Source organism: Dendrobium catenatum, unplaced genomic scaffold (genome assembly GCF_001605985.2).
Source record: "Dendrobium catenatum unplaced genomic scaffold, ASM160598v2 fragScaff_scaffold_1644, whole genome shotgun sequence".
NCBI classification, from domain to species: domain Eukaryota; kingdom Viridiplantae; phylum Streptophyta; class Magnoliopsida; order Asparagales; family Orchidaceae; genus Dendrobium; species Dendrobium catenatum.
Window position 1 is genome coordinate 1,142,007 of NW_021320106.1, and position 13,603 is coordinate 1,155,609.

General features: G+C 38.1%; 1 protein-coding gene across 2 annotated transcripts in view; it reads left to right on the plus strand.

The window, feature by feature from the left end:
* Positions 1-13,603, plus strand: part of LOC110109471 (ATP-dependent Clp protease proteolytic subunit-related protein 3, chloroplastic) — a 28,782-nt gene that overhangs the window by 6,554 nt on the left and 8,625 nt on the right. For both annotated transcript variants that reach the window (XM_020840547.2, XM_020840548.2), the window contains exons 2-3: positions 528-629; positions 1,677-1,799. In XM_020840547.2, coding sequence (XP_020696206.1) covers positions 528-629; positions 1,677-1,799 — 225 coding nt within the window. The remainder of the gene's footprint in view (positions 1-527; positions 630-1,676; positions 1,800-13,603) is intronic.

Sequence of the window (13,603 nt, forward strand, 5' to 3'; positions counted from 1 at the left end):
CAAACACCAGAGAGTGCCATGCCATCAAGCTAAAATAACCAAACTACCACCTTTTTTTTTTTTTTTTTTTTTTTTACTTATAACGCATACGCATAGCGTAAGCATAACCAAACTACCACCTTGTCTTCATTGAAACTTGAAATTACTAAAATTGAATATTCTTGTACTTGCAAAGAAGGATGATCAATTTAGCGATAGTGTTTTAGTGGGTTGTCCCAGTTTTTTATGTTATAATTGAATCTCTTATTAGGGAAATTCTCAATTTAGCAATTCGGCTGCTGTTCTTGTTTTAGCATGAGCAAACCTATCATGCATACTGAATTATGCTTTCCATTGCATCATTATGGTTTCAGCTTGTCCTTTATTATTCCTTTTAATTTATTGTCAACTGCATAGTAAAGAAAATGATACATGCATATTTGGATACGCTATATATCTTTATTGACTTATTTATGCTTACTTGTTAGCCCTTTTAGCATTCTAGAAGTTTGCTACTAACTTTCATTATTATTTGTTATCTGAACTAGGTGGAGCGTTCTGTTTCCTATAATGAGCATAGGCCAAGAAAGCCTCCACCAGATTTGCCATCCTTGCTTCTCCATGGGCGAATTGTCTATATTGGCATGCCTGTAAGTGTTATGACTTTACTAGTTACATGAAAATGACCAAGTTGTTTTACACTGGTGATAATTCTTCCTTGGAGAACAGCCTTTTTTTAAATCATGGTTACAATTTTTTTAATTATGCACTCTGGATTTTCATTCTTCAAGAAAATTACAAAATGCCATGCTACTATTTTAAAATTCTACCTATGCTATTCTGAGATAAAAATTTTTCTCCCTTCGTCTGTTTAGCGTTTGATGAAATGTACTTGAAAGTTGAACATTGTGGAGATTGTAGAACACATTTATGGTAAACTATGAGCTAAAACTTTCTTCAGACATTCACATTAGGAACATGTGCGATATCAGAATTTATAAAAAGAAAAGTGAAGTTGGTGTTAAGTACGGTAAGTATGCAGGATATATACAATTTCTAAACCTGATTTCCATCACTATGTGATTCTTTTGTTACTTTATTGTTAATGTTTTGAGTAGCCACAGTCCATGGGTACCAAAAGAACTTGTTTTACCGAAGGATGGCAGGACTGTACCTTCTTTCCTTCAAAAATATGAGATGGTCGAAGCATGTTAGGAAAAGATAGTTGTGACTAGCAGATAGGATATTCCAGTTTAGTTAATGGTGGGAAGTAGAAGTTTTCCTGGAAAAGTTGAAGTCTTGCAGAGAGGTCTTGTGCATAATGCTTTCATAGGAAAAGTTGAAGTCTTGGTAGCTTGCTTAATCTAGGAAAATTGATGGAAAAGTTGTTTGAACAGGTTTTTGTTGGTTTTTCTTTTCCTACCAATTCTCCTGCTTGTTTGTGTGGCTGGTCAATGGAGGAAGGATCTTCTTTGATTAGCTATTGGAAGAAGATCAGAAGAAGATTCCGGCTTTAATTATTTCAAAATTCAACATAAATTTATCATTAGTGGACATGATTGATAATAATACTGATTTTGCTTTTGTTAATTTTGACATCTTGTTATGTTTTTATTTTTTGATGTCGCCTTGCCGCTTGAAGTCTGGCGTAGAATTCTAGAAAACTTTCATTTAATGGACTATTATTTCCTTTTTAGCTGGTGCCAGCTGTAACAGAGCTGGTGATTGCGGAACTGATGTACTTACAATGGATGGATCCAAAGCAGCCAATTTATCTTTACATTAATTCAACTGGAACTACACGCGACGATGGTGAAACTGTATGTAACTAAGTTTTCAGTTTTAACCGACATGAAAACTTTGTTTTAGCTCCCTATAATTATCTTCATATAATAGCTTCCTTTCATCTTTTTGTTGCACTGTGTTTGTGAACTATTCTGCTCGGAATCTTTTTGAGTGAATCAATAAGTAATTTATTTTACCTAACTTATAGCTTGTTTGGCATTGCTTTTTTGTTTTTATTTTTTAAAATTTTGGGCAAATATGTTTGGTTAGTGTTTTTATTTTTTGTTTCTAAAAACATCTAGAACAACCCCACAGCGGCTCCCAATGTTGTCTCCAGCTAATCGGCCATGGCGTCACCAGTGTCTTCCAAACAACAAAATAAGTTGATTTATGTGATATTCAATTAAAATTAAAATTAGCTTATATTTAATATATTGAACATATTTTTATTTTATAACAAAATATATAAAAAAATAAAGTGATCTCAATGGGCCCCTTCACTTTCAGGGTTTTTCCAGTGTTTTGTTACATCAAAATTCTATGTAGCTTTCATTAAATTCTAGTGCAGTAGCTTTTTTTTCATAGTATCGGGCACCTTGTTGATAATCAACATTGGTAGCTTGCTTAATCTATTGAATTGTTGGCAAATACATGTTTGTGATATTTTTGCCAAGGACTTGCTCTGAATTAAACTTTTTAAGGCTACCGTACAGCTCTACTTGACGTCTAATCTCAAACTTTAGAAGGTCATGCTATTACATTTAAGCTGCAGCAGAGTTCCATGCAGGAAAACATTCCAACATCTCATGTCCTGTCACTCTGCATAGGCTCCTACAAGCACTAAAATCTTCTGGGCACTATTGTCCATTCTAGCTAGCCAATAGATGAAGCCAGTGCAGATTTTTTCACTAAAATTTCTATCATCTTGTTTTACTTCTTCTTTCAATGGTCCTTAGGAAAAAAAGTGTTACGATATTTAACATATTTCAAGCTGCAAATGGGTTGATGGATAATGGTAAAGAACTTGTTTGTTTTGGTATTTTGATAACCATCTCAAAAGGATTAGATTAAGGTTTGCTGTTCAAAATATTTCTTAGGGGCAGAATTCCATGTCATGATAGCTCCAGGTTGAACTTGTGATTTCTTTATGAGAATAGTCCAAAGAGCCATCATCATTATTGTTAGCCTTCTCCTAATTGTTTGCGATTGACTTTATGAATCTCTATTCTCCAATCATTTGTTCTAAGTGCTACATGGGGCATTAAACCTATTATGCCATTTTTTTTTTATCTAGATTCTATTCATATCATCTTTGTCTATGCATCTTTCTTTTAATTCCTTCCTCCCTATGTTTACTCATTTTAAGGGTGTATTTTTTGTCCTTCATTTCACATGTCCGAATCACTAAAGTCTATTCTGCATTACCTTATATTCAATTAATGCTATTTGTATTATCTCTAATATAATTATTCCTCCATGTTAACCTTGGTTTACTCCTCTTCCTTTTGAAGCATTCGACATTAATTTTGTCTACTCGTCTTGTGGGGTGCATTTTGTATCCGTTGTCATACATGCCCAAACCATCTAAGCCTATTGTTAATTAACTTATCTTCAATGGATCTTGCTCCTAATGTTCCTTTGAAACAATTATTCCTCAATTTAACTAAGTTTGCTGCATATCCATCTTATTATTTTTATTTTTACCATGCTAAACTTGTCCATTAATGAATTTTAACTGCCTGACACTTAGATCCATACATGATGGTTTGCTTGATTATAATTTTATAAACGTATTTTAGTTTCCATGTTATTCTCGTATTACCTGATATTCTTGTAGCACTTCTCCACTTTAACCACTCAACTTTAACTTTAGAAGTTATATCCTCATTTTTTCTAAAGAGTTGAATTTGAAATTGTATAACTAGAATGCTATAATAAGAATATATATGCTTTTATTTTTGTCTTATATCCTTATAATTGAGGATATTCTTCCACCTTATCACTTTTCTTTTGTATTCATTTTATATGCTTATATAGCGGCACTTTTTACCAATCAAATTTTAATATTTTATAACTAGATTTTTGTTCTCTAACATTATATTGGAGTATGAATAATTTTAACCCTAGCTGCTACTCCCCCACAACCTCTTCTTTCATTTTCATCAGACTTTGTTACCTCAATCTCATGCCCTCCTTGCACCTTGTGGGCTCCGAAAATTCGGCCCCAGCCTTCGCCCGACTGTTGCTTGCCTTATTTTTTTTTTTCGGGGGAGTTTTAACGGATTAAGTTCCGGGTTAAATTTTGGAAGACAGATGGATTTATGATATGAGTTCTGGTTTCCTATAGGCGCAAGCCCCTATAGTTAATTACCCCTCTCGGTCACGAGAGAGAACTTTCGATTAAGGCTAGTCGCCAATCTGATACATTGTATCTATGGATACGTAGTATCAGGTATATAGTAATAGCAATGGGCATGGGTGTTTGAAATTTGAAAGGGTTTAATATTTAAAATGAAAATTTCACCATCTTGCACTTAAAGTGGATGGTGGGGGAATGGATGGTGGACCCGATTAAGATCCCATGGTTTTGTTGTCCCGGGCCATCATGGTCCCTAGTCTTCTTAGTCAGAGGAGGTAGTAGACCCAACCTGACAGAAGGATCCTTGTCGGCAGACATGGGTTGCTTCGTCCAAAGGCACCTTGTAGACCTAGGATGGATGTTTGTCTAAGGGGACAAATTTGAATCCACCTTAGCTAACAGAGGGCTTTGTACCCTATCGATCATATCCTATTGATTCATATCTCAAGGATTTGATGCCAGTAACGTATTGGCTCTGGTCATAACCGGTATTTTGTGGTGCCATTTGGCGGCAAAACCACTTGGTTTAGAGGGCCCCGGGTCATAACCGTTTATCTTGCAGTTCCATTTGGAGGCAAAATCGCCGGTCAGATGACACGTACCACGTCCTTACTGGCAGGAGATTATTTGAGAATGAATCATAGTGATATTTTTGACTAGGCATTTGGCTCCATGTGAGCTGAAGTATTTTCAACTTGTCCACCTCAACAAACTATTGTTGATGATGGATGGATGTTTCCTTTAAGTGTTTAATAGTTTGATTTTCAATTTTAAACATCTTGGATTTGGGATTTCTGGAATTTTGGATTTTCGTGGGTATTTGAGATGACATTTGAAAATGTTGGAATCACCCCTCCAGTTGAGATATTTTGTTCAACACGGCCATCATCGGGGTGTTCGAGATTATTCTATTTGAAAATATTTACATTTTGTAGATGAACCTTGTCAACTTTGTCGAGCTGTCGACAAAGGATTGGGTTTCGTAGGCTTTATGCCTTTATTGATGAATTCTCTTGATTATAGACTTTGAAGGCCTAATATGAATTTATTAAAATAAATATATCAGTCGCCACAACCGTGCATTTGTTTAATAGTTCGAACCCTGTCGACTCCTATTGATCCGCATATAAGGATCAGGTTCGAACTTGAATTCACTTATTAACCCGTGCAGCATCCCTAGACATCACGTGTATAATAATAACACGCTCGCTGGGGCCCATGCGGGTGTTTGATTGCATACCCCATTTTAGTATACTTATGTGTATATAAACTACGGTGCATGTGCAAGGGTATTTTTAAAATATTTATAAATGCCTTCTGTCCGCTTGCATAGATGTTGCATATCCAGTGGCGTTACGTAGCAGCTTGTGGATTGAGTTATTTACTGCTTTGTAGAGGTAGATTGTCGTGCACTATTTGCATGATTTATGCATGTAGATTGTAGTGCACTAACGAATCTCTTGCTTTCAATTGTAGATGCTTGCATCTATTGCGATTCTTTCACATTTGCCCATAGACAACATGTTGAATGTAGAACTGGTCTTTGAAAATTTGTATTTGCTCGTAAATGGTGTGCTATATGTACAATGAATTTCCTACAACAACCCGTGGAGACTGACATTTATTTTAATCCTTTGGCCTCTTGCTTGTGGTTGATACACCGGGCATACAACAAATCTTCTATGGCTACTCATAAAGATTTGCACTTGTAGTCATTTTGTATTTTGCTTTTGGGCATCCTATTGGGTGTACAACATATATTCTATAACAGCTCATAGGAGCTTGTATGTTCATATCCTTTCGTTGCTTTTATTGTGATCTGTAGGCGAGTCTCTTATAGCATATCTATCATTCTCATTTGAAAATAGGTTGTGATGTGCTCATTTATACATTAGTCCATATTGATAGCAAATGATCCACTTCTCCGACCTCTCTCTTGCTTTACTTACAGGCACATCACTGCATGATCCTTGTTACAATTCGTGCATGTTTCGTTGAGGTTTTGTATTTTGATTGTGAGTACATTGTTGCATTCTCTAATTGATCTTTGCTTGTGGGTAGATCATATGTCTTTGATCCTTGTTGATGGTTGCTTGCAAGCCAAATGATGATTGAATTCTTGCGCGTCATAAGTGTTTCTGTTCATTATAGCTCTTCTAATGCTGCTTCCTAATATGTTACATCCCTTGTATATGATCATAGGTGAGTTATTATATTCATTGAGAGCTTGCAATGTTGCCTATGAACAAATCATCAAATCATGCCTTTTGAAACATAAGTCCCTTGGTTCACAAGTTTCATATATGCTCATTGTGTATGTTCAAATTCAAGCTCAATTTGCATGAATTTCCTGTGGTTATGTAAGTTTAAGTTCTCTTGTGATCAGATTCAAGTTCACTTTTCTCCTATTGTTCGTCTGATTTGAATTCATGGTGTTCAAATCATGGTTCACTTTGAGTGAAATGAAGCTCAAGTTCATTTATTATTTGCATCAAGTTTTAGTTCAAATTCACTTCGAGTGATAGTTCAAGTTCATTTCATTCTCATTTTAAGCTCCTTGCATTCATTCATTTGAGCTCAAATGTGGTCCTTTGTTTGTTCAAATTGCAAAGTTCATATTCACTTAAGTCCAAGTCCAAGTTTCTTTATGATCATATTGAGTTCAAGTTCTTATCACTCGAGTTAAGTTTGAATCAAGTTCAAGATGAGTTTAGGTTCAATCATCATTTTGAGTTCAAAACACAAGTTCAAGTCCAAAACATGTTCAAATAAAGTTCAGGCTCAATATGAGCCTCTTCCGTTCGTCGAGTCCCCTATTATTCAAGTTATATCATTTGCATTCAAGTTTAAGTTCAAATTATTGATCATTTGATCTCAAATAAGTCCCATGCTGTCCAAATTTTATTTAAGTCCACGTCCCCAAATTTGCTGAAAATTTCGGCAGCCTCTCGGCGTCTCCCCCGTTTAGGGGAAAAACCAAGAGGCAACCTTCCCCTCGTCGCTATTTGAACGCTTCAGGTAGGCGTCAAATGACACCGCGGTTGCATTTTTTTTTAATCCCCGCCCGCTATATGAGCATTTAAGGGGTTTTTTTTTTGTTTTTATTTAAAAGAGCACAGTTTCTTCCCCCCCTCTACACTATGTGAGCGTTTGGAGGTACTTATTTTTCATCCCCCTCGTGCTACATGAGCACTATGGGGATTACCCGCCTCGTTGTGAGCATTGCATCAGGTTTCCTCCCTATTACGCTACGTGAGTGCGTAGGGGTTTGCCGGCTCGTCGCAAGCCTTGAGAGCAGAATTTTTTGAGTTGAAAATCTTATACCTTTGCGAATGTGGATCGACAGTGGAGGCTCGTGGATCGAGGCAACACAATTTTTATATCTCTCATAAACACACATATAATGGAATTATTATTATCATTATTATTGATAATGATAATATTATCATTAATAAAATTATGAGTAACAATAATATTAATACTAATAAATAATTAATGTTAATATTAACACAAATAATAATTATAATAATAATGAAAAATATAACTATAACAGTAATAAATTATAATCATCTAACACAAGTAATAAGTAAAATCCTAATAGAGATCGGGTGAGGAAGCCGATTGAAGGCCTTGCTTGCGGATAGATCTGGAGGAGAGGAAGGAGCGGAACTTAGAAGAAACGGCGGGAGCTCTCGGTTAGGGCTTTGTTTGGGCTTGGAGATCGGACAAGAGGAGTTCGGCTAGGGATTTGAGGTTTACGTATGGAGAGGTTTCGGCTATAGGCGATAGTGAGGAGGAGCGGAGGGATCGCCCAGGTACGTTGGAAGCTCACTTTCTCTATATCTCTCCTTCCCTCTCTCTCTCTCTATCTATCTCTATCCCTCTCTCTCTCACTCTCTGTTTGGGCCGAAGGGTCGGTTAAGGCTAGGAGTTTGGTATATGTGTTGGCTTCGAAGAGGAAGAAGGAGGTTGTACGTGGTCTTGAGGTTGGGTATGACTGCTGAGGTTTGGAAGTGGTGACGGCAGTGGAGGTTTGAGGAGTTTTCGGCTTGCGGGACCTATCCAAACCGGAATAGGAGGTAGAGGTGTCGAGTGCCGGGACCTTGGCGAGCTCGGTGGGTTTTGGCAGAGAGGAGATTGGAGAGAGCTGCGACGGGGTGAGGCTTGTGGGAGTTCTGTGTGGAAGTCGAGTGTTGAAGGGGAAAAAACGGGCATAGAGCTCTCTTTGTCGCTCCTTTTATCGACTCAAGTAAAGACACAAATGAGGCAGCTCTACGCGTGCGAGGGATGGGCGATTGGACTCGGCGCTGTTTGAATAGGGTATAGGCCGCCGGCTGCAATAGGATTTACGTATGATTTGAGCAACTGTGGCAAGTATTTTTATTGTATATTATATATTTTTTATGATTTTGTTTTGGCTGGTAGTAGAAGTGAACACACCTCTCATGCACTCTAGCACATCTCTTTCATGTCTTATTGTACGCTCGCTCCAACTATTCACTTGCAGTTCTCCTTATGCTATATCGCTCACATCTTTAGGCTTGCTCGCATCTTAACATTCACTAATTTGATCACCCTTATCCCTGCTCACTCGCAGACCCAACCCCCATTTGTCTGTGCACCCCCACGCCATTGCACTCGCTCGCAGACTTTTGCCATTATTTACATGCTTCTCACGCATGCTTGCTATTGCGACACCTCCTTTGCAATGTTGTTGTCGCACCCTACAATGACCCCTAGTTTGCTCATATTTGTCAGCAATGAATGCCACACTATGGTGTAAGTCTCTTAGAAGCATATCACATTTTGCATAACATGATGTGTAATATTTTAAAAATATCATTCCTAAAATAATTTGGTTACTTTATTTATAACTCTATAATGCAAGAAATAAAATATCTTTATAATAGAAAAAAATACAAGCAATGTCATATAAATAGAACACAAGATTATTTAAACATACTGAAAGGTTAATGAAGGATAATCATATTGAAATATAAAGTATCATGTCAAATTTATCAATTTGATTTGCAATTAAAACTATAATGGTTATGCAATACATAAAATTAGAACAAAATACTATACTTTAGAACTTAGGTGCAAAATATAAGAAATAGTTTGATTGTAAGTTCCATATTCATAAAAAATTAAGCTAGGCCTAGATGTAGGTTCCTTTTTTTTTTTCTTTAGATCAATCTCTAACGTTATATTTACTTTCGTGGACTTCACTTGCTCTCTTAATGTTACTCTATCCCATTTTTTGTTTGCTAAACGGTAATTCAGTCTATTTATTAACTCATCATCCAATTTTCTTATTAACCACTCATTAGCATGAACCACATCATTAAAAAAAAATTGTTTCAATAATGCTATAATGGTTGAATTTGTAAGGCCCTATTATATTTCATGTAAACTAAATAAATCATCCTCAAATCAAAGAATAAAAATCTAAACAAGAAAAATTAAAAAATAGCATGTCATTTTACCTTAACGGGCATTGCTACACTAGTAGCGCAAGAGGTGTGCCTCACTACACTATGACTATTTCTTACACTATTTTGTTCTATTAACAAGCTTGGCCCACCCTTGTATTCTATGTCAGCCTTATCTTACAGCCATAACAATTCTTGCAGTGCCTCATCTACAATGATCTTTAGTCTCCTCCCACCATCACATTTTCTCTATGCATCCTGCTGTCGCTTACCCCTTAGAGCTAGTCCTTCCCTTGCCTACACTCAATGATCTGTGTCTACTCTTAAATTCTCTGTGCTTCTCTCCTCTTGGTGTCATGGCTCTCCATGCCCTCTCAATGAGTCGAAACCCTCCTCTATTGATACCATCATCAAACGATCTTGTCCGTCATGTCCTAAATTACCACCAAGAAGATGTGGGTTTTTATTCATTTTAGCTATTTAGAAAATGTAATCTATCTCATGTCTACTATATAATAAGATCTTTCTCTTCAACAACATGATTTGCCCATTTTTAAATAATAGAGTTTCTTTTGAGGAACGTGGGATAAGATTTTACAATAGACTATTAACTATTGATTTGACCATCTCACAAAAGCAGAATGAAAATTTTCCTTGATCTTCCTCCTTCCCTCTAACTTATACAATCTTAGTTGACAATTGGTTCTGACCTTCCCAACATTACCAATACTTCCTTTTGAGTTTTTCAGGTCATTGAGCTTTTGACTTCCTCTGCCCTTTGACCAATCTACCTTTGGTATGAGGAATCATGACGATTAGTGGCCGTGGCCATGACGGAATGCATTTCCTTTTCCTCTCTTTGTAGCGACACAAATCATTCCTCAAATTGTTGCTGTGCCAAGTTCAAATGTCCCTCTTATGCTCAGCATGCCTCTAACTCCTTTCTGACCACCTTTGGCACTTCCGCTTCATCTGAGTTCATTCTGTCTCAAGAGTACTATGATCATTTCATTGACATTGTTGTGGACCTCCGAAGGAGCACCGCTCGCGGGGGTTCGAATGCAGAGGGTACGGCCGCACTATCCCGTAGGACAAAACGATCGTAGGCCTCTACGCTCGACACGAACGGGTCGATGGGAGGGCAGATTGGATCGCGCATACGACTGACCATTGGGGATAGATGCTGTCGCCAGCACACCCCGATGGGTAGCAATATACACGACCTAGTCACGGGTTTCCCCCACCCGATCCGAGAGATCGAGTGGGGTAAAGTAGATTGCGGGGCCAAGTTTCCCACGGGCGCAAGCCCCCGTGGTTAATTACATCCCGGGCCGGAGCCCGAGAAAACTCTCGATTAAGGATCATACATTATCTTTTCCAAATTGGGATTAGCACAAGGGTATAGACTAGGAAATCCTACTCAAAGGAAAGAAAGGTCTCAAAAAGGCTCAGTCAACATGCGTGGCTCATACCAGCATCTGGAGGCTCTAGGGTACTAAACAAAAACTGGAGAAAATAAATCAAGCACTCGATCACATGCGTGAGAGAAGAGATGGAGGTGGCGTCATCCTGTGACGCGGATAAGTAGGATTTAGGGTCCCTGAAAAGAAGGGACCTACCTACTATTTAAGGCATACTACGAGACCGGATGTAGTAGCCTTGAATCCTAAATCTAGATTGGACTTAGTGTTCGACACACACTAAGGCCAGTGTCCTAGCTAATGCTATGCAAAACCTGGACTTACCCCGGCCTGGATTGGGGGAGCCAGCTAACCACCTAATCGATTTAAAACCATGCTGTCAAGTCAGTTATGATAGATAGGTGGGTGGTACAGTTCTTTGGAAATAGGACCGACATCTAGAGAATTTCCTAAGTGGTCCTAGACTTATGTGGGTCAGATGCTCCTAGCTAATGCAATTAAATTTTAATTAAATTGATTTCTAATGCAATGCATGCTAGTTGAAATGTCAGCTCATGAATGCTATAGAACTTTAAAAACAGGCTTATAGAAAATAATTTTTTGAAAAGACTGGGTCTCCCTAGGTCCGGCACTTCATCCTCATAGGCCAGATTATCCGGACTCAACCCGCAGGCAGGGAGATGTCTTATAAGAAGGAGAGAAGAATGCAGTAATATGCATGCGACCCCGGACGGCTCCGGCAATTCCCTAGGTTCGTTAAGTTTCTATATTATTTAGAACTTAAAATTTTAGGAATTAGTTATGAGTAGAAAAATTTTGTAGTCCTTAAAGAGCCTAACGAAAATCCAGGCGAAAACAAAAGCGGCATGCAAGAAACAAACCTAGAAAAAGCAGGCAATTTCTACTGCGCAATCAGGTAAACACATCAATATAAATCAAACTAATCAAGTAAATGTCCATAGGCCAACTGCCCTTTAATTACAACCCAGGGTATGCAGAAAAGTAAAGTGGCCGGGCACCACTGCCAACAACCCGGATTTCTAAGCCTATGACAGACGCCAACAACTTTGAGTGGGATATTGGGTCTTCAAATCTTTAGTCTTCTGGATATCTTCTCCTTGGACTTCTTGGATCTCTCCTCCTTGGACTCCTTGGATCCGTCGTGGCTTGAATATCCAAACGAAGAGACAACTCCCCCAGTATGGGGGTATTGCCTTTTCTCTTTGGATATCTAAAGCCATCCAGCTCGATCTTCCAAATGGAAGAAGACTCTCCCCTTAGGGATGCCTTCTTCTTTTAGAATCCGAGCTGGATAAGAATATCCCAACTCAAAAGTTGTTTTCACAACTCTTAACAATTATTACAAATTTTTACATTAATTGAAAGCAGTAAATCTAAGAATCCCTGCAAGGTTATCCTAATAAAAATCCCAAGCAGTTTATATAAAAATGAAAATGCTAACACCAGTGACCCTGTGCCAAGCCATGCTCTTAATTTTGAGGGCTAAGCAGCTCCATCTGTAGCAGTTATAATAATTTAATAATTTTAGCCCTCATTTCATTTTAGGGGGAGCTGAGCAAGCACCTGCATAAAACATTATTAGAAATTATTATGATGCTCCCCCCTTTTTATTAGCATTGAGCATGGCCACCTGCACGGAAGAACAGTATATATATAGCGCTCCTAACCTATGGGTAAGTCTAACGCTCATCACATCACAGAGTACAGAAAAAGTAAGCAAACACACCAACAATTTCAAACAGCATGCAATGAAATCCACGGAAAGCTCCGGCACACAGCAGAAAAGTAAATCCCAGCGGCCTAACCTAGCTCTAGAAGTGGTGCCCTAGCAAACAATTCTATGTGTGTGTAAGGCTAGTGTGGTTTGGATAGATCCTAAGTAGGATAGTTAGTTAAAGTTAGCTAGAGTTCAGGTTTGTTGGGGGTCTGAAAAGGGAATTTTGTTAAAGTTCAAATATTAGTGAATTAGGGTCCATTTTAATTATTTCAGTTTGTTGATCAATTTTAAGAGCTTAGGATATTCATATTTGAAGTTTAAGTTGCATTAGCCAATTTCGGAGAGTCCCGGGTTCTCCTAGGAACTAGACTAAGGCTAATTAACCCTAAGTGTTCTAACTAGGGTTTGAGATTTACCTCAATCCACTCGGTGGATTCGGGAGATCTTGGTCTTGTTGGACTCGTGGGATCCTCTAGAATAAGTCTCTAGTTGACACCAAGCTCCAACGCTTCCTCGATCGAACGGGATTCGCCTCGGAATGGTTTCACGGTCGGGTTCGCCGGACTTCTCGTCGCCGGCGGCCTGAGGTGGTCGGGATTTGGTTGGGGAATATGGGGAAAGGTCGTGGAAATACTCTCACCAAATCTCAGGGGCTGAGGAGCTCTAGAGATCAAGCAAGAGTCAAAAAGTCCAAAAAAAGATCAAAATTTTGCTATTTAAGGACCCTAAACCTAAGGTGAACGGTTGGGATCAAATCCCTAGGTGATTTGGAGGGAAATTGATCTGATTGGGACGGGATTTTGAATTTCCATGCTTTAAGGGCCATTAAACCCATTAAGTGTGCTTTAAATTCACATAAATAGGTTAAATTAACCTATTGAAGGCTTGG